The following is a 25661-nucleotide window of genomic DNA, read 5'->3' as shown; positions in this document are numbered from 1 at the left end:
CTCTAATTCTGGAAATGAAGCCAAGCTCCATTGGCTCTTTGTTGTCACAAAAATGATGAAACTTGAAGCTGAGTCTGTCCCTTTTCTGGCATCTCAGAAATAAGACCCATAGTGTCCCAGCGCGAACCATCTTTTCCACTTCCACGTTCACTGTCCCAGCCATCTGAGTCAGCTGGCAGGAGCTAGTGAGTGAGTGACAGGGTATCAGAAAAAGGGAAAGGGAAGGGTGAGGAGGAGGAGGAAGGAACGTAGAAGAGATACTTTCTACTTGACTTCCGAAACAGAAACCACAGTGTCTACCCTGGGACAATCTCTCTAAGAGGAGATAGTCAAAAACTGGAAGTGTCCCACCCAAAGTAATGATGCCAGTGATTTTCCTGTAATACTTGGAAGAGCAGCTGTGTTTATCTAGTACCCTAAACAGGAGTGAGTTACTATGATTCTCATAAGCCATGGCACTGAGTGTATCATTGCCTGTAATGGGGAGGGAGAACATAAGCTAAAATAAGAGTGCCTGAGCAATTCCTCCATGTAAGGAATGGAGAAGAACTCATCTTCACTTGAGGGAAATGACTAAGGCAGGATGCCAGATTGTTTCTCTTTTGCTTTTCCTAGAGACCTCTGCTCAGATGTGTGGCCTCACTGGGTTCCTCTCCCTGTAAGAGGAGCAAGATTCCCAGGAAAGCTCTGGTACCTCCTCCTTTCATTAGAGCCTGTGATTGTTTCTGTGAATCTCAAAGACATACAATCAGCTAATGTTTGCTTAGGGGGTTCTCCTCTCCACCCACCCACTCCACCCACTTCCAGTTACCTCCACCTCCACTTTCATACCTCATCCTGATGGTCGTGTTTAGAAGAGTGTTCCCGCCTTTCCTGATATGTCAGTTCTTATCTTACTTTCTTTTTTTTTTTAAAGATTTTATTTATTTATTTGACAGAGAGAGATCACAAGTAGGCAGAGAGGCAGGCAGAGAGAGAGAGAGGAGGAAGCAGGCTCCCCGCGGAGCAGAAAGCCCGACGCGGAACTCGATCCCAGGACCCTGAGATTCTAATCTGAGCCTAAGGCAGAGGCTTAACCCCCTGAGCCACCCAGGCGCTCCAGTTCTTATCTTACTTTTTCAGATCTATCTGTACTTCTCTCTTGTGTACCTGGCCATAGATACAATCTTCATTTATTCATTTAGTTGTTGGATCAACGTCCTTTTCTCCGACTACAGTCCTTTGAGAGCAGGTCCGGTCCTGTTAGTGGGCACCATTCCATACCCAGCACCTAGTATAGTGCCTGACAGTTAGAAGGAGTATTTGTTGGAAGAATGGAAGATAAAAACTTAGGAAAGAATTTAACATTATAGAATTATGCAATTTAAAGTATTTAAATGTTTAATTTTTAAATATTTTGAAAATTAAATATTTTTATTTAATTTTAATTTAGATGTTTAGGTGACTGTCCTTTGAGAAATGTCAAAAATTTTGTATTTATTTATATAGAATAGAAATGATTCCTTTTAATGAGATCATGGGCCATGTACTTTATTTCTCCTTCTAAGAGAAAATAAGTGCTCCCCTGGGTTTTTTTTTTATATTGGTCTTTGTCATCCTTCTAAATATATGTTTTCATTCTCCAGGTTACAGATGTTAATTCAGCACTTAGACCTCTTATTGCATGTCATCTAAACCCCCAATGCTCACAAAATCCAGAAAGTGCCAGGGAATGGGCAGATAAAATTTGATGTAATGACACTTTAGCATGACCCATCATGTCTAGTAATTCCTAAAGCGGTCCCTCTGTGTCAAAGTTGCCCTGAATGTCTTTGGCCCGGGGAGGTACACTTCCCAGAAACATGTGTAGGATGTTAGAATGAGCACCCTTTCATTCATTCAACAAAAATTTCCTGCCCTTGTGTATATTTTATTCTACTGGAGAAAGACAAAAAACAAATAAGTAAATGAAATGTACAGTGTATGGGGGAGAGGTGCCTTATAGATAAATAAAGTAAGGAAAAGATATCAACAGTCTTAGAGGGAGTGCCAGAGTTGCAATTTTAAATCTACTCATGAAGGAGGACTTTTTGAGAAAGTGGCATTTAAGCAGAGACTTAGAGAAGGCGAGAAAGGAGCTGTAATCCTATCTCAGGGGAGTTTGTCCCAGGCTGAGGGATTCCGAGTGCTCCTGAACAGAGGCAGATGTGTGCCTGATCTGTTTGAGGAACAGCAAGGAGGCTGAAATGGGCTGATGAGAGGAAGTGAGAGGACAGTTCGGGATAGGAGGTGAGTACTGAGCATTCCTTGAAGGCCATAACAAGGAGTTTGCCTTTTATTCCAAGTGACATGGGGAGCCATCTTGTTACACAGAGGAGTCACATAATCTGAGTTGGATTATAGAATAGATTCCCAACACAGTTGTAATCTCAGAGGCAAAAGAAGAATTGGGGAGATGGTAAATGAGCCATTGTAGCAAACCAAGCAAGGGATGATGGTGGCATACGGGTAGAGGTGGTGGAGATGTGTTAGAACACGGGAACCCCCGAGCCAGTGGTTCTTACCAAATTCTTCTGGTTCTTCATTTTGCTAGCCTTAAACTTACTCATCTGACTTCTCTAAGCAAAAGCATGTATTTCTACACTTGTACTTTCTATGTAATTGTTGAAAAATATCCCAATTCCCCTCACTGAGAAGAAAATATATTGCTATAAGATATATCTAGTAACATAAAATATAAGTAAATTCCTTATTTCTTCATATGACAAATATTTATTGAACAGCTACTATTCCAATGTCTTCTAGGAACTATATTACATAATATGTTGAGGAGAAAGAGGTTTTCAAAAGGTCAGCTGATGGCTGATTTCATAATTTTGGAATGCAATAAATGAATTTTGCTTTTACTTCTCTAAATATGAGAATGTGGGAGAAAAAAATAGAATAGTGAAATTTCTTTGTGTTGCTTGTCTTTTTTTTTTTTTTTTTTTTTAATTTTAAGCACTTTTTTCCAAGGGGCATTCAAAATGTAGTGCCATATCTTGGCAGCAATGAAATTCCAACTTAAAAAAAAAAATCTATGCTTTCTATTTATGACATTAAAATCATGTTATTTACTCCCAGTAAATCCTTAAGAGTTTAATCTTTATTTCATATATAAACATGTCAGAGATTTACATTACAGATCCTTATTTTAAAAAATTAACTGGCAATGAAAGGTGGACAAATTTAAGATCTAAATTGAACCAATGTAGCTATGCTTCACCCTCAATCTTTTATATCCTGCAACTAAATTATTCATTACAAGTAATTTAATACCTAGCAGGGAGTATCTTTCAAAGGGGAGAAGGAGAGATTTATTAAGTTGTATTCTGTTGGGGCAAAATGGAGTAGACCTTTGTCAAGTGTCCAGTGATCTATAAATTCTAATTTACTTAATTTACTAGGTGACATTTTTGGTGACTCCAATTTTTTTTTCTTTTTTTTATCAGAATGAAACTCTTTAAGAAGGCAAGCCCTGGCTTGTCATTCTTTTTCTAGGATGTCCTAGGAATCATTCTATTCAGCCAAGTTGCCCCTAAAATATAAAATTTTGTGAAGAGACATTCTCCAACACCTTTCATAACCTGGAGTTCTTCATATTCTGGATTTGACTGTGCTTTAGAGATTCACCAAAATGGCCTCTGGTAGTCCAACAGGGAGAAAAATTTTGGTGTCATCTACATCTCTCACTGAACTCTTCTTTTATTGGGAAGGTTTTCCATGAGAGAGAGCTCTGAGTAGTAAACATTTAGGCTTCTAGGAATAGGAGGAAATTTCAACTTCTATATAAAGGCTTCATGTTGATATTTTAAAAAAAAAATAAGTGCTGATCACTTTATCCATATTATTTCTTTTCATTCCCAGAACAATCCTAGGAGGTAAGTTTTATTTCTCTTGTTTTAAAGATAAGGAAGTTAAGCCTCCAAGAAGTTCAGAGATGTGAAATGACTGGATAAGTATTACAGTGTGGATAAATAGTTGGGCTGGAAGTAGATTTAGCTCTCTAAGTTTGAAACATACTATCTTACTGTTACAATCTAGCTTATATTTACATTTTGAGAAGGGTAATGTAGACATGCCTTAAGGAAAATGGCAGTCTCTGTCTTGCTTTTGCAGTGACAACATAAAATTGTCCTGGTAAAACCTCCATGAGGGAAAAGTTATCTCCAACTAAGCTCTAGTATTTGCAATGAGCAGTTGAGAAGATGTACCCTTATTTGGTGGAATTAATCAGGTTTCAATACAAATGTCAGTAACATAAATCTAGTAAATCTTCCATTTTAAAAATTTTGCTAAAATATCTCTATTTCTGTGATGGTAGAAATGTTTTGCACCTGCACTGTCAAATAAGGTAGTTACTAAACATAGGTTGTTATTGAATATTTGAAATGGGGCTGGAGTGATTAAGGAATTGATTTTCCATTTTATTTAATTTTAATTATTTTCGCCTTTAATTTTAAAGCCACATGCTGCTGGTGAATACCATACATCTAGAATGCCTATGGTGAGGTCACGATAGTGTCCCATATGCTATGAATAGTTAGGGGAGAGAAAAAAGACAATTACTGAAAGGTAAAAATAATTTTCTAAATACAGAAAGAACTGAATATTTCCAATAGTTTTTTTGTTAGAGCAAAATGGAAGGGAAAAAGAAAATCAAAGATTTTTAGATCTAGAAACAGCCAGAGAGCACCTGACCCAATTATAGATAAGAAACCCTTTTAGTCATCTGCAGTTTCAGACCACTGCTGCTTAAATTTTGGCAAAAGTGATGATACCAAAATAACTTAAATTATATTAAAAAGTAAAATAATTATTTGGACTTTAAAAAGTGAATAAGACAAAATGGTAATATTTTAATAATAAGAATAGCATTTTACTTCTTTTTAGGCAATGGGAAGGATTATGAAAAAGATTACAAGCTTATATTTCATTTACAAAGAAAACCCAGGCTGGAACTCCAGATCAAAGAGGTGGATGAATTTGGAAACTATAGCTGCCCTCATTATAAGGGCACCATTGTAATTTATAAAATACCTAAAGAAAAGGTAGTCCACAACTTGGATCAATCTCTTATACTTGATGAAAACCATCACCAGTTGCCAGTTTGCAAATTACCATTGAAATTGCCAAAGGTAAGATATTTTACTTCCCTAGTTACCATATTTTGCTAATTCTTCCTAAGTCTCTACCATAATCTATACTTCATGCATATGGATACTTAAGGTTAAAAAGAAAAACAGGTCTAAAGTTGATAAGGAAGGAGTGGGGAGCTACAATTTTAAAGTGGTGGAACACCTATTGGGATTTTCACTTTCTTTCATAGCAACTTTCTAACAGGAACAATTCAAGTTGATCTGGTCTTAGTATGTTCTTGATGATTATGGAAATAATGGCATTCATTTTCTGTAACTGCATTAGAATAACTGGAAAGTCATTTATGAAAACACTGAATATATTTCAGAACACAACATATTTAGGAAAAGTCATGTGGTGAGCAGGAAAACAACTTCAAAACATTTTCATCAAGCTTTATCAAATCCCACACACTTAAGGATGAGTTACTCTTACCTGAAATTCTTATTCTTATCAGGAAGGTAGGATTGAGTTGTTTCTCCAAATAGGTCAAACAAATAATTTTATTGCTGTGCATACTATTTTCTTCAATGATCCTGGACTTAGTATTTCTTTTTTTTTTTTTTTTTTTTGGACTTAGTATTTCTAAAGTATTTTCTAAATGAGAAATATAACTGAAAATTCATTTTATCACTCCAATGAGCAAACTTATTCTTTAAAGATGCTAAAATTATTTTTCCATGTTTTTCCTTTTTTGTGTTATGAATAACAGAAATACGTTTCCCCTACTGTTAGATTTTTATACTGATTTTAAGTTAATTAGTAAAGTAATTAATAAATTGACAAGTAATTTTTTGAGCTTCTGAAATAGGGTATGTGCTATGCTGGGCATTGTGAAAAATACGGAGATAGAGAGGATAACACATGCCCTAAAACAGCGTTGTCCCAAATGATAACCACTATCCGTCTGTGTTTGTGGGATAGTTGAAATATGACTAGTCCAAATTGAGATGTGCTGTAAGTGTAAAATACACACTAGATTTCAAAGATACAGTACAAAAAACACAAAGTAAGTCATTAATCACTTGCTTATATTGATTTTATAATAAATTATGTTATTTTGGCTATGGGGTTAAATAAAATATATCATCAAAATATAATATAAATAATATAATAAAATACATGATCACTTAGCCCCATAAAATTAATTTCACCTGTTTAAAAAAGTTTTTTTTCTGTGGCTAACTAGAACATTTCAAATTACTTATTTGTCTCAAACTATATTTCTATGGGGCAGTGTGGTCTAAATGATTTGCAATCTAGAACAGTATGGAAAACATGTACAGTGGATCCTTGAACAACTCAGGGGTTAGGAGTACCAAGCCCTGCATAGTAAAAAATCTGAGTATAACTTTGCACTCCCCCAAAACTTAACCCTTAATAGCTAACTGTTGACTAGAAGTCTTACTGGTGACATAAACTGTCGATTGACCCATTGTATGCTACGTGTTTAATATATTGTATTCTTATTATAAATGAGAAAAGAATATCATTAAGAAAATCATAAGGAAAATACATTTACAGTAAATGTGCTGTATTTATTTAAAAAAATCAGTATATAGGTTGACCCATGCATTTCAAACCTGTGTTCTTCAAAGGTCAACTATATACAAAATCACCTTGTAAGGCAATAAATGATTAGACTAGTGGGATAAACAGTATTCATAGTTGTTCAGAGGAGGAAAGAGCTTTTCTAGAAGCTGATGCTGGTAGAAATTTCATGATGGGTAGCATTTTATCTGAGTTTGCAAGTTGGTAGAAATTTGGCCAATGGAAATGAAGAAAAAAATATGTTATGGTGAAATGGAATTAGTTGGACTGGAGGTGGTAGACATAACTTAACAGGGATTCATAATTCATAGAGTAACCACTATAATGTCTCTCAAGTGCTTTACATATCCCATATTATTAAATCTGCACATGAGACATCACTGTTCTCATTTTACAGGAAACAGGCATAGAAATTTTCGTCAACTTGCTCCTGGTCCTATAGCTAACTAAATGTCTGATGAGGACTCAAACCCAGAAAATCAGCTTCCCACATGAGCAACCGTTCTCTGCTCTTGTCTCTTTAGCAGATAAAACCAGGATTTGGATAAACTTGAGGGCATAAGATGGATTTTTAGGACTTCCATGTTCACCTCTGAAGTTGTTGAATAATTTCATGAGTATTATGCTTTAGCATGAAGTGATAGGAAAATTATATAACGAATGATATGACCTGGATTCTGGTCAAACTGAAAGCAGCCATGACAGCCAAGGTGCTGGGTTCTAGAGTCATTAATTCCTTACTTCCTGGTTTGGAGGAGATTCTGGGGTTCCTGGAAGGCATAGGTAGGGTAGGATAATATCACCCTTATATAATATCACCAGGATAATATCACCCTCCCGGAGAGAAAATTCACTCTAGGGCAAGCTGAAAAGACTTTACACTTTCAATTTATAAAATACAAATATATGCCTACTGTATATCTGTGATATTAAAATTTAATGGGGGGAGTGTTGATTAGAGGGGAAAATATCTAATGGGTGTTGTGGGAACACACACCAAGCACACCAAAAGGGGAAGTCAAAGAAAGCTTCCTGGGAGAAGTCACACCTCAGCAGAGCTCTAAGGGGTGACTGGTAGGATTTGTTATTAAACCACTTATACTTTAAAAATTATGTTTAAAAACAGTATAGCTGGGGCGCCTGGGTGGCTCAGTGGGTTAAAGCCTCTGCCTTCGGCTTAGGTCATGATCCCAGGGTCCTGGGATCGAGCTCCATGTCAGGCTCTCTGCTCAGCAGGGAGCCTGCTTCCCCTCTCTCTCTCTATCTGCCTCTCTGCCTGCTTGTGATCTCTGTCAAATAAATAAATAAAATCTTAAAAAATAAATAAATAAATAAATAAATAAAAACAGTATAGCTGTGTAAGTGTATACCCACTATCAGTTTTCCCTCTGAGCATTTTCATCTCCAAGTCAGGGCCTTTGCACTTGCTACTCACTATGCTTGGGCTTGGATATAGCTGGTTCTTCTTCCTTTGGGTTTTAGCTCACATATCACCTCCTACCATTATTCCCCTCATCTCCTTATCTACAGTCACTTCTTAACACTTGGGCCTTTTAAAATTTACTTCATAACTTTGACAATTAATTGAAACTATTAGATTTATTTATTTGTTCACATATCTTCCATTTGACTTTGCCCCTTGAGAAAGCAAGTTCCATGAGGGAAGGACCTTGTCTCCTTATTCTGGCTGCACCGTCAGTGATTAGAACAGTGCCAGGCACATAGTAGGTACTTTACATATTTGCAACTGGATGAATGAAGGAGATGTCTGTAGCGTTCCTTAGATTCTAAAACTTAAGAACTATGGACTTCATGGAATACTCAAATTCTCTTGAACCAATGGTTTACAGTCTCATTTACGAACACTTAGCTGGGCGGGGGGGTTGATGCGCATCTATGTGTAGCTTTGAGAACAGAGAAAAGCGACACTGGGGACCTTCTCCAGGTGGCTCAGTTTAGCACATGACTTCGTCAGCTTACTCTGTACTCTGTTGTTCTGCTGCTCTAGTGACACTGGTGGGTTGACAGGCGGGGGGGGGGGGGGGGCTGTGGGAATTCTCCTGCAGGAAGGAGTGAGCGCCTCACTGTGATGATGGCAAATGATGGAAAGAAGCCTCTAATGGGAGGAAGGACAGACGAGGTCCAGAATGCGGCACAAATTCAACTTTCAGTTTTTAGTGTTTTCTCTGTGGCCTGTCTGACTTCATGAATCAGTGAGCCAAAGTAGCCAAGCTAGATGGCCTAGGGCTTTATGTGGATTTTGCTCAGTGAAAGTCCATGTAAGTGACTGTCCAGGTCATTTGCATAAGCTCTTCCTCTGCCTTGATTCTAGCAAACCATTCAGCACCTGCATGCCTGAACAAATCCTACCAGTCACCCCTTAGAGCTCTGCTGAGGTGTGACTTCTCCCAGGAAGCTTTCTTTGACTTCCCCTTTTGGTGTGCTTGGTGTGTGTTCCCACAACACCCTACATTTTCCCTATCACTGCAGTTTCGGGATTTTATCATAATCACTTATCTCCCACTAGACCAATATTTCTCAATCTTTTTGTTCGTTTTTGCCCTCCTAATGAGTCTTTTTTAGACATTTTCCCTCTAATCAACACTCCCCCCATTAAATTTTAATATCACAGATATACAGTAGGCATATATTTGTATTTTATAAATTGAAAGTGTAAAGTCTTTTCAGCTTGCCCTAGAGTGAATTTTCTCTCCGGGAGGGTGATATTATCCTGGTTGGAAATGCATGCGATTATAACCCAGGCACAGATATTACCCTGTTCAATTTGCATTTCCAGTGCCAGGCATATAGTACATGTTTGATAATTATTTATGGACAATCAGATGAATGAGACAATTTCTTCAAACTTTAAGATTTGTTCAGTCCTGACACTGATAATCTTGAAACTATATTGTCATGTTTAAACATAGTATATTTTATGTGTCTGCTGACCTTCATGTATCAATCCACTGTTCATAGCCACTGTCCTTTCTTTTTCTTCTAGATAGGTTTGTATAGGACTTTCCAGATTCAGTCTCTCGGCTGTTTTTCATGCCTGTTTACTAGAAGTTTTTTGGGGTTGAGGAAAAAAATCTGTGGCTATAGAAAATTTTCCCTCTTTTCAACCTAATATACTTAAGTGGGAATTGAAACCATGACCTTTAGTTTGTAAGAAGAGATTCCTTCTAGAAAGTTCAGAATTTAAAAAAAAAATTGACCTCAGCTTGACAGTATTAGAAGATGCTATTTTTCAGGAAATGAAAGTAGCCCTATTATATGGAGGTTGGCATTAATGGACACTACGGTATGCACACATTTGTACATGTAGTGTAAATTAGGTGAAGGCATTTGTCAGATGTGCTTTTCACACAGAAGACACGCAGTAAATTTTTATACATACATTTATAGATGGAGACATGCACATCCACATACACATAATTCTAATGTTGGACCTTAATGTACTGTCTGGTTTCCAAAGATGTGAAAACGTATCATGCATTACCTCATGTTTGTGAGGAATAATGTGTCTCCTTCCTCAGCTTCCGTATTCCATTTGTTCATGTATAAATCTATTCAACAAACACTTTTTGTATCCCATGGACCAGACATACAGTGGTGTTCTCTTATGTATCATCTCATTTTCCTCTTACCTCTCCACAGACGATTGTCAACTCAGAGAGCAGAATGAGCCTCTAAACCGTCAGTCAGATCATTTCCTCTCTCAGCTCCAAACCCTGCAATGGCTCCTACTTTCACTCACAGTAAAAGACTGTGTATGAACTTGGCCCTCATTGACTCTAGGACCTTCTCTCCTATACTCTTTCCTTGTTCAACTCTCACCACAATGACCCTCTTACTGTCTTCGAATTTGCCACACCTGCTCCTGCTTCAAGTCCTTATGTTAGCGGTTCTCCTTGCCTGGAATGTTCTTCCATCCAGCAGATACCAGCAAGGCTAACACCCTTACCTTCTTCAATTCTTTGATGAAATTTCCCCTTCTCTCTGAGGCCTACTCTGGATTCTAGTTCTTACTTCAGTCTACTCCTTCCCACACAACTTGACACTCCTGATCCTCCTTCAACAACTCTGCTTTTTCCTTTCTTTCCCTCTAAAGCATTGATATTGTCTAATATTTATTTCTTTGTTTACTATGTTTATCAGAAGAGCATTACTACTTCACAATGGGAACACGAGCTTGTTGAAGGCAAGGACCTTTATGTGTTGCTCATTGCTGAATTCCAAGGCCCTGGAAGAGCTCCTGCCATGGGTTAGGTGCTCAAATACTGTTTGTTACAGGAATGAATTCATAAGTAGAGCTTGTATTTTAAATACCCCAAGTGTGAAGAGCGAAGTGAGAAGAGTCAAGAAGGAAAATAAATTATTTTTGGAGGGCTGACAGAATTTGCAGTGTGTGCTTACGGATGTGATAGCCAGCACAGGCTTCACTGTGACTGACAGGAAACTCTTCTACCCATGTGGCCAAGAGAGCCCTGTGGTGAGGGAAACAGTACATACCCAGGGAGTCATGGGCATGAATTTTAATCAAGGACTCCCTGGTTGATGGTCCTGGGAGGGGCAGAGAGAGGGGAAACGGTTTGAATGATAAAAAGGGTCCTCATGATAATTCACATTTCAATATGATTTTTTGAAAATGGTCACAAATCTATATTGGTGAAAACACATGATGGAAAAGAAACATGATTTGTCTTTAAGTCTTTCCTAAGTTGTGCGTCAAACTTCCTTCTTTTACAAAATATTCTAGTGAATTCAGTTCACACCATTTCTATTTGTACTTTGGTGGAAACAAGGCAAGTTTCAAAAAACTCTCAAAGACTTTTTTTTTTTTTTTTTTTGGGTGGAAGGAAGTGGTGTGTGCGTATGTGTGCTTCTGAAGTCGCGTCACATAGGTGACTGCCATTTGATTATTTGCGCTGTGTTGAGCTGTGACTGCCTTTTAGTCTTCCTGTCTGCTTAGAAGTTTTGCTCTGAAGGAGAGAAGGGTTCTGGGTCTGGTGGCTCTTTCTGTGGGATTCTGCGGGGGGCCCCACTTTCCCAGCTGTACCTAACCTACATATTTACGTAAGCCATCTGGTGACCCACGTTTTGCTTAGCCTGAACTTCCTCTTTTTTTTTTTTTTAACTTTTTTTAAATGACATGTGATTTCTAGTAAATAATGATACTGCTTCAACACTGACTTTCACCACATTAAATAACTTGCTTTGTCAAAGGGAGGAAACAGGCAGAGGCTGCTATATAATTTACTCCACAATCACCACCTTCTCACCACTTTGGACTTCCAGGGCCATCTCCCTGCCCTATCAGGAAGGACTATTTTTCATACGATTTTTTTAATCTAAGAATATGAAATATTATAAAGAACAATCTCAACCATGTAAATGAGAAGACCCAGAGCTATAGAAGATTTTTACATTCACGGGCTCTTCAATTCTACTTAGGTTTTTCAGTTGTAATAATCTACAAAGTTATTTTGAAGTTCAAGAATGACATGGAACTTCATATCCCATTGCTAGCTTTGACGAAGCAGATTTTACCAGGTGTAGACTTTCCAAATAAAACTGGATAAGAGAAATCAGAGTTTTGTTGGCTTTTGTGTGTCTGTGTGTGGTAGACAAGGGGGTAGGTGGAGGGGAGCCATTATGAACCTCATGGTAATTATGGGATTTTCGGTAACTTAGTTTCGTGCCTTTCCTCATGGAGTTAACTGTAATAACATGCATGTTGCTTTGTGCTCCCTCCTTATCAATTATAGAAGAAAATCACAAAAATCTCGGTAAGTAGAGATATCATGTCAATTTTTTTTTTTTTTTTTAACCTGTGAAAATTTTACAAAGCCTTCTCCCTCTTTCCAGTGTTGCAGTTCTGGCTCTCCTTGGCTCTTCCCTGACCTGCCTTCCATTACTGCAATATTACCTTCCTCTAAGCCATCAGAATGACCTTCAAAGACAGCCTTGACCATGTCACTGAAAAATCTACTTTTTATTGTATACGAGATGTTTAAGGAAGAAAACGATCCAAACTGCTTTAGTCAGAAACAGGACCTTTTTTTAGAAGGCGGTTGCCCCACCAATTTAATCAGAAGAGAACCTTTCCCTTCTCTGGCTGATCTCCTTCTTCTTTATCTATCCCTTCTTTTTCCTTTTCCTATCTCCTCTTCCCCCTTCTCCCCCACTCTTCCCCATTTCTTTCCCCTTCTCCTTCTCTGTTCCTTCTCACCCCTTCTCCTCACCTCCCCTTCCTTCACTGTTTGTTTATACAAGGGAAGATTTTCTCTGCTCAGCGGGCAGAGTATCTAAACCAGAAATTGTGCTGCATATTGTCCTGTGGATTTCAAGAATTCTACAAAGGAGACGCATAAAATTTGAACAAAAACGTAATTGACATGTTTATATGTATTCTCCAAATATTTATTTATTTATTTATTTAAAGATTTTATTTATTTGACAGACAGGGATCACAAGCAGGCAGAGAGGCAGACAGAGAGAGAGAGGGGGGGAAGCAGAGAGCCCGATGAGGGGCTCGATCCCAGGACCCTAGGATCATGACCTGAGCCAAAGGCAGACGTTTTAACCCACTGAGCCACCCAGGCGCCCCTATTCTCGTAATATTTAGTAAGTAAAAAATTGATGTTCATTAATTCAGGCAATTTCTAGTTCATGAACTCCAACTGTAATTTTTTTTTCTGTAGAAATGTCAGTCAACATGTTAATTAACATATACTAATTAAATGCCAACTATATATAAGATATTATGTAGGGCCTAAAAGTTAATATTAGTAGTGCTCAAAGCCCTAGCTTTCGGAAATTACAATCCAGTTTGGGAAATAAAGCATAAATACTTTAAGAGTTACAAAACAATGCAAGAGATAAATAATAATTGAATACAACAATCTAGTAATATCACAGGACAGGAACTGATGATTAACTGCAAATGAATGGACAGGTGGTAAGTGCTAGGACATTTCAGAGAGAGAAGGGAATCCTGTGACTGAGGTGACCTGAGACACTTCACATGTAGAGAATGTATGCCTTCTGGAAAGGAACCGGGAAAGAGGCAGTGGATTCCACACAAGACAGATGGCATGAGCTGAAACTTAGAAGTGGCAAAGCATAAAATATGTTTCAAGAAAGGACCATGTGTAGATCTGTGTGGCTTGTGTAGAATATTTGGAAAAATCACATTGGAAATAAATTGGGGGGAAATTATGGTGAGCTTTGAATATCTTACTGTATCAACCAAATGTCTCTGCGAAATTGAGAGAGATTTAGGATTTGGGACCAACTGGACTTGGCAATAGAGTGAACTTGTGGTGGGGGGGAGGGTTGGGAGGTAGCAGGACACAGAGGCTGTTGGGGAGGGGTGCTTCTGAGTGTGACTCCCAGGACACTGGTTAGAGCCATGGAGCTATGATACAACATAGTGTTTCATTGACTTAGTTCGGAATTGTGTTCAAACTGGCATTTCATCTCTACTCACCCTAATATGGTCCTAAACAATAGATGGTTTGAGTTTCTTCTTGAAGGCTCATCACTAGTCCCCTTTACTACTCTATACCACGCATCTGACAGGGTGGTTTTCTTAAAAACAAATATATGATTTTATCAGTCTTCTAAAACTTATCAAATGGCACTCCGTATCTGTTGATCAAGGCCCAACCCACTCACCCTGGTGCCTAAGGCCTCTTTCACTTATGCTTCAACCCCTTTATATTACATTTACATGATTGGTGTCTTTTGCTCCAGGGCCACGGATGGTCCCATTTCTTTTATACATTATGGTCTTAACTACCTCAGAGACTCTTCCCACAGCTGCCCTTGGGGCAGAACCAACTCCACACTTAGCTCTGTTATCATCTCTTTAGAAGAAGTCTTTAAATTTCCCAGGCACAATTAGACACTTCCCTGGATCTGTAACAGTAGCACTTTGAATAGATACGAAAGGATGGTCTCTTATCATTTTTATTTGTATAATCCTAACAATAATGATAATTACTCATATTTATCAAGTTATTCGTTACGAATAACTCGATAACGCATTTATGCATATTAACTCATTTACTGAAAGGGTAAGCCTTTCAGTGGAAGAGACCAAGGGACAGAGCAGTCTGTTCAAGGGGAAAGAGCTGGAGAATGGCAAAGCTACTGTTGGAATCCAGTTTGTTTGATTCCAATGGTGGCACTCCTCACCCTAATACCGAGCGTCAGCTCTGATAACTGAGCTCCCCAGCGCTGGAGGCATAGTTCGTACCATTTCATAATCCCATCTCTCGGGTATGCATTCAGTAATGTTGTGCTGAACTGTTTAATGAATAAATGAATGCATGCTGGGAAAGTGATAAAGCAATTGAAGAAAGAGTTTTACTAGCCCACAAAAGCTTTACATGTTTGTTTTCCCAGCTAATAGTTAATACATTTAGCAGAAGCCTGTCATGCCTTCAAAGGAATGACTAATGTGGGGATTTTGCAGTTGTGGCCATACCTGGAAGGGAGATGTTTGTGGCTATCCGGGCCTTTCCCGGTAACATTCATATCACTCTTTCTGTTGGAAACGCTACTCCTATGTATAAACCAAAACAAAACAAAACACAAAACAAAAAAAAACCAAAAAAAAACCACACAAACAAAAAACAAAGCAAAAAGATCAGGAAATTTGAAAAAAATTCTACAGAAGAATATTGGAGTTAGATATTAGAATCTAATTCTGGAATCTAGAAGTTAGAATACACTAGAAAAATACAATGCTCCGAGTCAAACAGGCACTTGGACAGGTCTTCACTATGGACAAAAACATATTGGGATTAGAATATAAACAATAAAGAACAATAAAGAAGAGGTAGTTTATATAAATTTGAACGGTACTATGTACCTTTGATATGTTGAGCTGCTTTTAAAATCAATAGTGTCTCCCACAGAGCTGCATTTATGGATCCAAGGCATCTGCTTTTGCCAGAATTGCTTGGAAGAGGGAGCAAAGTGTCAAGTATATCAGCGATGGTTAACGCTTAGCCCGTGTTTGCTGTGTGCCCGGCATGTTGGAGGTTCTCTGTGTTTTGTCATTTGAGCATCACTACAACTGTGGTATATGTACTGCTTTACCCTTTGGTAGATTAAAAAAAAAAAAAAAAATGAACACAGAGACATTCATTTCAAAATTATGTTTATCCATTCCAGACTGATTTGACAACTTTTCTTTATTGGCTCCGTGTATATCCTATCTATAGTTCCTGAGTTCTCCAGAACCTCGCTCATGTTATATCTGCAGCCATCCCCGAAAGCCCCTTCCTTCCATCTGTCCCAGCTCCTCAGATCAGCTGGGGTTTCTTGAATTAGTCTATCTGGTTGCCAAGGTCCTGAAGCTGTTTCCCTTCAGGACTGACTTCTTAAGTCTGAGAGATGTTTATTCCTGTCCTCTCAACAAAACCACCATCAAGTTAAAGCCCTAAATAAAAAGAGCCATTTTCTAAGAAGCATTTGAAAGGACTATATTGAAAAAAGAAAAACATAAGCTTGGCTGCAGGAAAATGAACCCAAGCTTAAGACTGAGAAAGACCCGGGCGCCTGGGTGGCTCAGTGGGTTAAGCCGCTGCCTTTGGCTCAGGCCATGATCTCAGGGTCCTGGGATCGAGTCCCGCATCAGACTTTCTGCTCAGCAGGGAGCCTGCTTCCGCCTCCTCTCTGCCTACTTGTGATCTCTCTCTCTCTGTCAAAAAATAAATAAAATCTTTCAAAAAAAAAAAAAAAAAAAAAGACTGAGAAAGACCTGAGCTTAAACAAAGATAAGAATTGAGATTTCTTCCGGGATAGACAGCAGTCTGATTTCATTTCCAAAAAAAAAAGTTAATTTCATTTCCCAAAAAATCTTAATTTCTAGATTCATCTCCAAGCTAGACTCTTGGTTAGCTCTTCTTTCTCTAAACCTTCCCCGCACCCCCTTACATGAATCTTACTTCTCTGTGGGTTTATGCCAGTCTTCAGATTTCTCTGTGCAGAGGCACTTCCTTTTATTGTGTGGGCCAAGCATTTCTGCCTAAGCCTTCAGGAAGTTCTACACTGACTGTGCAATTACAAGAATATCCATGATGAAAACAACAAAAGGATATGTATTGACTGATGTTGGAATCTTTTAATTTATTTTAAAAGTTTATGGTGTGGGGAGGAGATTTTTAGCGGCACACAAGAACAGAGAAAATACATTATGAATTTACATGGACCCATCACCTTGTGCCATTTAAAAAAAAAAAGATTTTATGGATTTATTTGAGAGAGAGAGAGCCCTTGTGCATGAACAAGGGGGAGGGGCAGAGAGAAAGAGAAAAGCAGGCTCCCCACTAAGCAGGGCTTCATCCCAGCACCCTGGGGTCATGACCTAAGCTGAAGGCAGATACTTAACCAACTGAGCCACCCAGATGCCTCTGCTATTCTTGTTTCATCTGATACCACTGGGTTTGTTTTGTTTGTTTGTTTGACTCTCTTTAGGCAAATCACTTAAAGCTATAGTATCCTTTTACTTGTAAAAAAATTCTGTGTGTTTTCTAAGAGGGTAAGGATTTTTAAAAAAACATAGTACCATTGCTACACCAATGATATTAGCAATTATTACTTTTTTAGAAAAAAGATTTTATTTATTTATTTGACCGAGAGAGAAAGAGATCACAAGTAGGCAGAGAAGCAGGCAGAGAGATGGGGGGAAGCAAGCCTCCCCCTCTCTGCCAACCGGAGCAGAGAGCCCTACACAGGTTTGGATCCCAGGACCCTGAGATCATGACCTGAGCCGAAGGCAGAGGCTTAACCCACTGAGCCACCCCACCTTAGCAATTATTACTTAGTATCATCTACCATCCAGCCCATGTTTTATATTTACCTATTAACTCAATTTTCGTTTTCTGTAGTTAATATGTTCAAAAACAAGGTTTAAAAAATGCCTACACGTATTTATGTGTGTTTCTGCCACAGCTGGTTGAATTTTCAGGGTAGGTCATGTCCTTTATGGACTTTTATTTCCATCTACCCTCACCATACTTTGAAGGTAACTCGGTCTCAGAGTTAGAGAGTGTAGATGACTTGCCTGGACTTGTACCACCTCCTGGGGCCAGACAGAGGCTATGCTAGGACCCAGACTTCAAAGTCATTCCTGTTTCATGCTGTTCCCTGTCCCCGTGTTCCTTGAGCAAGCCAGATCCTTGCTGACTTTACATCTGCCACTTTTATTACCATGTCATATTACCTCTCATGTTCTTTACCCCTTCAGGGTGTTTGGCAATTCTAGACCTTTCAGAGAGCCAGACTGGTTGGACTTTGTGTTGAAACCGAGCTTTTAAATAGAGCTGCCATAACCTCCATTGGTGATTTCCTTTGTTATTTGGGATTTTTCTGCTTCTGAGGCAGAACCAGAGTTTCTCTATCATCTTGATGTTAAATGCATAGTCACTTCTGAATAGCTCGATAAGGTTCTCTGTTTAACTCAGGTGGTGACAAGAGTTCATCACACCTCATTTCAGAGCAGAGATAATCGCTCTCCCTTTCATATGAGGAAGGCTCCAGCTTTCTCTGCCTTAGGTTGTAAGTTCACAGTCCTTGCTTTTTGTTCATGATTTATAATTCAGATTTCCTCAAAGTATTTGCTATAGTTTTGAAAGAACAAAAATACTTTCCATATATGTTTATAGTAAAAGATATGATTCCAAGCAAATAAAAGGGAATGTTCCATAATACTGTTTTTTTTTTTTCCAAATTGCAAGAGCTCCCCCCCCCCTTCTTTTTAAAGGATGGTAACACACCAGCTTTAAATAAAATGGATTCACATGTGAGGGAGTTATTCACTCTCTAATCCTTTCCCTGACCCTCTGATTAGATCTCAGGTTAGTGTTAGCATATTTTTACATCTCTGTAACACAAAAGCTCCCCTGTTAACAAGCAGAGAACAATTCTTTGGCTCAGAAATCTTTGGCTGGCAATAGAATTAAATAATGTTGTTTTAATTGTATTTATTTTATAGATATAAATATATATTTATGTATAAATAAAAATATAATATATATTTATATTTATTTTAAGGTTTCTGTGTCATTATATAACTGCAATTGTTTTTCTACTTATGACTAAAATTTCAGTTTCTTTTAAAAATGTACTTGTGTAGGTTAAAAATATTTTCAAAAGAAAAATGTTAAGTAATGACAACTATTATTTTGAGCATTTATTACACACAATGTCTTGCTTTAAGTTACATGACAGAACTCAGTGTTTCTGGGGCACCTGGATGACTCAATGGATAGAGTATATGCCTCTTGATTTTGCGATTGTGATTTCAAGCCCAATGCTGGGTATCCAGATTACTTAAAATAAATAAATAAAAATTTTTATAAAAAAGAACTCAATATTCACTTCAATAGCACTATGAAGCAGGTACTAATATCATGGCCATTTTATAAATGAGGAAAACGAGGCACAAAGTGAATACTTTAAGATCCCAAGTTTAGTAAGTAGTATGATTAGGAGCTGAGCTAAGTAAGCTCTTTTCCTTCACCTAATCCTGGCTCCCAGTCAAGACCAGTAAGGTTGATTTATGTGAAAGGTGAGCATAACACAAGAAGTACTAGAATGTTGGATGATCATCTTACCTTATACTTTCAACCTTCGCTTTACAAGCAAGTTTTAACTTACAGGTTAAAAATAAAGGATCTGCATTCTTACAAGTGATAGTTTAAATATTTTTGGTCAAACTAGTTTACCTCTCTAGGCCTCAGTTTTCTCATTTGTACAGTAGACATAACAACAACTAACTCACAAGGTTGTAGATAGAGTAGACTATACTGAGGTTATATAATGGTTAAATGGTTAGAGTAATTATCTATGGTAAATAACAAGAAATAGTAGCTGATATCATTATCCCAAGGCAATAGGATTTACTGTTTCAGTGAGGGCTTTAGAGAGACCTAGGTTTCAAGAGCATGTTACTTTGGAAAAGTTACATCTGTGAAATGGGGATGACAGTTATTCAAACTATTGTCATGGGTTTGGAATGAAATAATAAAGTTCTGTATCTGTCTGTCATTTGTCCTCCTTGGTATTCTCTGAGATCTTGGATCTTGGATCTTGGATCTGTGGTTTCATCTCTGACATTCATTTGTGGAAATTCTCACTATTATTTCATGTAATTCTTCTGTCCCTTTATCTATTTCTTCTTCTTCAGGTATTCTATTACATGTATGGTTTTTGTAGTTGCTTCACAGTTGTTGGATGTTCTGTCTCTTTTTTTCTCTTTCATTTTTAACTTTGTGATTTCTATTGAGAGGTCCTCAAGCTCAGGAATTCCTTCCTCAGCCATGCCCATTTACTGATATAGCTATCAAAGGTATTCTTCATCTCTGTTACAGTGTTTTGGATCTCTAACATCTCTTTTTGGTTCTTCCTCAGAATTTCCACCTCTCTGCTTACATTGCCCATCTGCTCTTATGTAATGTCCTTAACATATTAATGCCCTTAGTGTATTAATGCCGTTAGCATACTAAGCCCAGTTTTTTAAAATTTTTGGTCTGCTGGTTCTAACATCCTTGCCATATCTGAGTCTGGTTCTGATGCTTGCTCTGTTTCCTGAAATTGTCTTTTTGCTTTTTAGTATGTCTTGTCATTTTTTTCATAACTGAACACAATGTACTGGGTAAAAGGAACTACTACAAATAGGCCTTGAGTAACATAGTGTAAGGTTTGGGAAAATGGAGGTGTTCTATAGTCCTATGATGAGGTTTCAGTATTCAGTGATCTTGTACTTCTGGGCTGTGAACTTCACATGTACCTTCTGTATCCCTCATAACCTCCCCAGGTTGGGGAATGGGAGGTCTAGAGTTGGCTGGAGTTGGGTATTTCCCTTCCCCCATGTAGAAAGTCAGAGAGAACTGGAGTTGGACCTTTCCCTCCCCTCCCCAGTCAGTTAGGCTCTAATAAAACCCCAGCAGATTAGGTTCTGGTTATATAGTTTCTACCAAGCTCAGACTTTGTTAAGAAGAACAGAACTCTCTGGTATATTTAAAAATGGTTATTTTTCCCTTCTCCCTGTTGGGAGCAGGGGGTTCTTTTCTTAGCTTTCACTGTGACAACCTGCTTGGGGTTCATGGAAGTAAAATTCACAAAAGTGTGTGAGTCCCCTTTGACTGGGTCCCCTCAAAGTTTTTAACTCTTAGATCTGTCCACATTACGTTTCCAGCAAGTTGTCAGTTATAGTTCAGTTTTCCTTACCAGGCACTGGATCTGGAGGCAGTTTCTGCTCATGGGTTTCTGCTCTGGTAAGTTGTGATTCTCTGTATTCACCTGTCAGTCTTCAGTTTCAGGGACAGAGGTCGTCCCTGTGACCTCACTTATCTGATGGATCTAAAAAGAGTTGTTGATTTTTCAGTTTGTTCAGTGTTTTTACTTACTAGGACAGAGCGGCAACGTCCAGCTTCTTACATGCTTGACTGGAAACCAGAAGTCTAACCCAGTTCTTCACACCAGTATGCCCTCGCTCTACATCAGTACTAGATCAGGTTTGATATGGCGTTCATGTTACACCCATAACTGCCACATGAAGTTTTATGCTCACATTAATCATTTGTACCAGATTACTTCTTTGATCAATATTCTATCTAACTTATTTACAATGAAAAGCCACTAAGAATTCCATAGACACTCTGTACATTAGAAAGATAGAGAATATACAATTTCCTACTATGATGCAAGAAATGAACTGAAGTTAAGCAAATGGCAGTAATTACTTAGTTGCAGACGCCTCTCTGCAAGATTAAGAACAGAGTAAGACTAAACAGTGAAAGCCAGTATTTAGTTAGAGTATCTTAAAGGCTTCTGGTAAAATCTATGCTAAAGATACACATAAACATTCTAATTATATATACTTTCTTGGTCCATTATTATTCATACACTTTCACTTGGATATTTTCTGGCTACAAAATAAATGACCAATTTACTAGAAAAATCTGCGGGTATGTGGAGGTAGGAAGGATGTGGGAGTTAGGACTGGATGGAGGAGTTGTCACCACAAGATATCATAATAATGAACCAGTCAAAGTCTCTTTATACAGAAGTGCCATAGGGTAAATAGGAAATAATAACACCAGTATGGCATTTTTGTTTGTTATATTTCACTGACATTGATCTGCAGTCTAGGTGGCACCTGTGTTAAATGGTGCTTCAAGGGTCAGAAAGTTTTCATGTTTCTTGACATAAAAACTGGTTCTCTAGTAGAGATCCAAAAACTAGCAGACAGGCAGAAATTAAAGAGAAAACCTCTACTTATTATTTCTATATCTGCCCATAAGCAATAGTATTATTATGGGTGCTTTTAGAATTAGTATCTGTTACAATTTAAAATAGGATATTCCTTTTTTTTTTTTTTAGGATTTTATTAATTTATTTGAGAGAGAGAGAGAGAGAGAGCAGGGGGAGGAGCAGAGGGAGAGGGACAAGTAAATTCTGTGCTGAGCAGGGAGCTTGAGGTGGGGCTAGATCTCAAGACCCTGAGATCATAACTTGAGCTGAAACCAAGAATCAGACACTCAGTGGACTGAGCCATCCAGGTGCCCCCAAATAGGATATTCCTATGGGATTCAAAAATATCATCATATTATGTCACTGTTTCCACTTACTGCTTCAAAATATGTGTGAAATAATGGGAAGGATGTATAATTGTTTGAGCCCCCCCTTTTTTTACTTTTATATTAAGTTTTGTGGATTGTTGTGGTGATCTCTGCAGGAATGTCTCCCCATCCTCTTTGCTGAACTCTCGTTTGATGCAAATTAGTCCCAGGCTGGAAGGAGGGTGGAAGGGCACAATGATGACTTACGTTATCAAACAAATCAGCCCTAAAGGCAACTGTCCAGGTGGTTGTCTGCATGGCCTGGTTTCTCATTCTTGTTTTCCTGTACATGTTTCTAGAGTGAGGTTAACTTAATTAACACTGGCACCACCCTAAGCATCCTGAAAGCTCAGTATAACCAGGGTGAATCCTGGCCGGGATGGAAACAATACGTTTCTTTCTAAGCCCTGTCAGAGACTAGATGGTCAGCAGTGCCTGAGCCCAGTTGTGCTGTGAGGTCACCAGGAAAGGAAAGGTCTGTATTTTTGTGTCAAGGTAACACTCAGATCACGCCCTGCTTTACTATACTTACAGGATTTGCCTTAGTTACAAATGGATCTTTGGACAGTCATCTATGCATTAGAATTTGGGAGATTTATAAAGCCTTTCTGAATGCGGTGTGAGACTCTAGTTCTGTAAGACAGCTTTGGCCAAAGCAAGTGACTTTGGTTGAGCACCCACAGTGTGCAAGGAATTCAACTAAGCTATTTCATTTTATTTCAACGGAAGTGCATTATTTAATTTCACTTAAAGCTCACTACACACCTGAGAAGTACATATAATAATGATAGCAAATTTAAGGCACAAACTGAGGCACAAAACGACTCTCAGGAACCAACAACTGACAGAGTGGGGTTTAAGCTCAGACTTTCCCCAGGGCCTGCATGCTCAGGCAGCCTTGTACTAGGGAAATAAAGTACCAGCTTTAGAGTTAATCACAGTGAGGTTCAACCCTCCATTCACTCTGTCTGAGGTCCCAGCTATGAGACCTCAACCCCTCTTGAACCTTGCTATCCCCACTGGTCAGAAAGGGAAACAGTAAGTGCTCCTTCATTTTCCTCACCATATTTTTGGCAAAGATAGATGAGATAATCAAGAAGAAAAAGAATTTGTAAGTAACTGTGAAGCAGGATCAATTCTGAGAGTTTCAGACTTGCCTGACAAATGGGTGCTAAGGGTCCACCAGCCTAGAAGATTATTTATATGAAAGTTGAGGTACGTTCTGGGTAAGAAATTAACCTGTGTTTACTGGGTCTGAAATAACTGAGTAAATGTGATATGACCTGACAGAATTCTATTTGCCAGGGTCAGGGTGGATTTGCCTAAAACCACACATACATATTTATATACAGCTGCTCCTTGAACAATGTGGGGGCTAGGGGTGTTGGTCCTGCACAGCTGAGAATCCACACGTAACTTTTGACTCCCTCAGAACTTAACTGCTAATCACTTATTATTGATTGGATGCCTTACTGCTAATATAAACAGTTGATTAACACATATTGTGTATGTTATATGTTATATGTTCATTGTATTCTTACAATGAAGGGAGCTGGAGACAGGCAAATGTTATTAAGAAATTCATTAGGAGGGGCACCTGGGTGGCTCAGTGGATTAAGCCGCTGCCTTCGGCTCAGGTCATGATCTCGGGGTCCTGGGATCGAGCCCCGCATCGGGCTCTCTGCTCCGTGGGGAGCCTGCTTCCTCCTCTCTCTCTGCCTGCCTCTCTGCCTACTTGTGATCTCTCTCTGTCAAATAAATAAATAAAATCTTAAAAAAAAAAAAAAAAAGAAATTCATTAGGAAAAGAAAATACATTTAGTGTGCTGTGTTGTTATTTATCGAAAAAAAATCCGCATATAAGTGGATCCATGCAGTTCAAACTTAAATCGTTCAAGGGCCAACTGTATATTAAGCAAATAAAAATATTTTATTGACTATGTATAAATATATATTAGATATTCTATGTTAAATACACAGCATATTAATATGTATTTGAAGCCTCAGAAGCTATCAGACTAGAGTGCCATTGTTATTGGTGAAATGTATTTCTCAGTTCAGCCCCTTGGATACATGATTGTGTCCTAAAGAGAAAGTTTTTTTTTTTGTTTTTTATTTTATTTATTTGACAGACAAAGATCACAAGTAGGCAGAGAGGCAGGCAGAGAGAGAGGAGGAAGCAGGCTCCCTGCGGAGCAGAGAGCCCGATGTGGGGCTCGATCCCAGGACCCCGGGATCATGACCTGAGCCGAAGGCAGAGGCTTTAAACCACTGAGCCACCCAGGTGCCCCCTAAAGAGAAAGTTTTTAATTTAAAAATGGAAGACCTCTTCCACTAAACTCTGTGACACATCAGGGCACAATCAACATTACCATCATGTAACACGATGGGTGGGGAGCCACTTTCTTCATTCTGTCACATTTTACCACAGGCCCTACAATACCAGGAGGGTTTAGGGTGGCCACTAGTGGAGAATGGCTTCCTGTTGGAAAAACCTAGGAGCGACCGTGAGCTCCGTGTGGAGCCCATCCACGATGTGTCAGAAGGACAGCAGGGCCACGGCTGACCACTGGCGCAGGACAACTGTGCTTACATGACACCTCTGGAACGACAGTGCAGGATGGGTAGAAATCATCGGCACACTACATGACACTGCACATGGAAGCCCCGGGACGGGAAATTGTTGTGCGCACGGAAGGAGCACGGGTGCTGCGTTGCCTGGCTGAACCCTGAGGGGTACCTAGCGGAACGGTGTGGCTGCCCAGAGGAAAGCTGTGAGACTGCTCGGAGCACTTGGAGAGGACTGTGCCAGAAGCTAGAGTTTCTGGAGGAGTGGGGTGGGGGGGTCACCAGAGCTAAGTCATCTGTGTGATCCCCGGGAGGTAATTTTAGCGTGATTATGAGTACTGTCTTCTGCGGTGTTAGGTATGTAAGAAGCAAGCCGAATTTACTTTGGTCCTGGTATTAGAAATCTTTGTCATGTTTTGGACATGATAGTTCTTTCATTTTTCTGTGAACTTGGTAGGATCCATTTGGGATACAAGTTGATAACTGGTGTAGGTCCTAAATGATGTTTTTCTAGCCACCGTACTTCAATATCAGAGTTACCCAGTTGGCTTGGTGTGAATATGGCCTTGTCTGAGACCAAGTGAATCAAGCTGTGAGTTTTTGTTTTTTTGTTTTTTGTTTTTTATTTTTTTTTGAAGATTTTATTTATTTATGAGAGAGAGAGAGAGAGAAACAGGCTCCCTGTTGAGCACAGAGCCTGATGTGGGACTCGATCCCAGAACCCTGGGATCATGACCCGAGC

The 25661-nt window shown here is 38.8% G+C and overlaps 1 protein-coding gene across 1 annotated transcript in view; it reads left to right on the top strand.

The window, feature by feature from the left end:
- The window catches only part of DTHD1 (death domain containing 1), a 70335-nt gene that overhangs the window by 32158 nt on the left and 12516 nt on the right, over window positions 1–25661 (top strand). The window contains exon 8 of the mRNA XM_045998227.1: window positions 4912–5156. Coding sequence (XP_045854183.1) covers window positions 4912–5156 — 245 coding nt within the window. The remainder of the gene's footprint in view (window positions 1–4911; window positions 5157–25661) is intronic.

This window comes from Meles meles, chromosome 2 (genome assembly GCF_922984935.1).
Source record: "Meles meles chromosome 2, mMelMel3.1 paternal haplotype, whole genome shotgun sequence".
NCBI classification, from domain to species: Eukaryota; Metazoa; Chordata; class Mammalia; order Carnivora; family Mustelidae; genus Meles; species Meles meles.
Note: the sequence above shows the minus strand (reverse complement) of the source record. Positions and strands in the feature narration are given on the sequence as shown.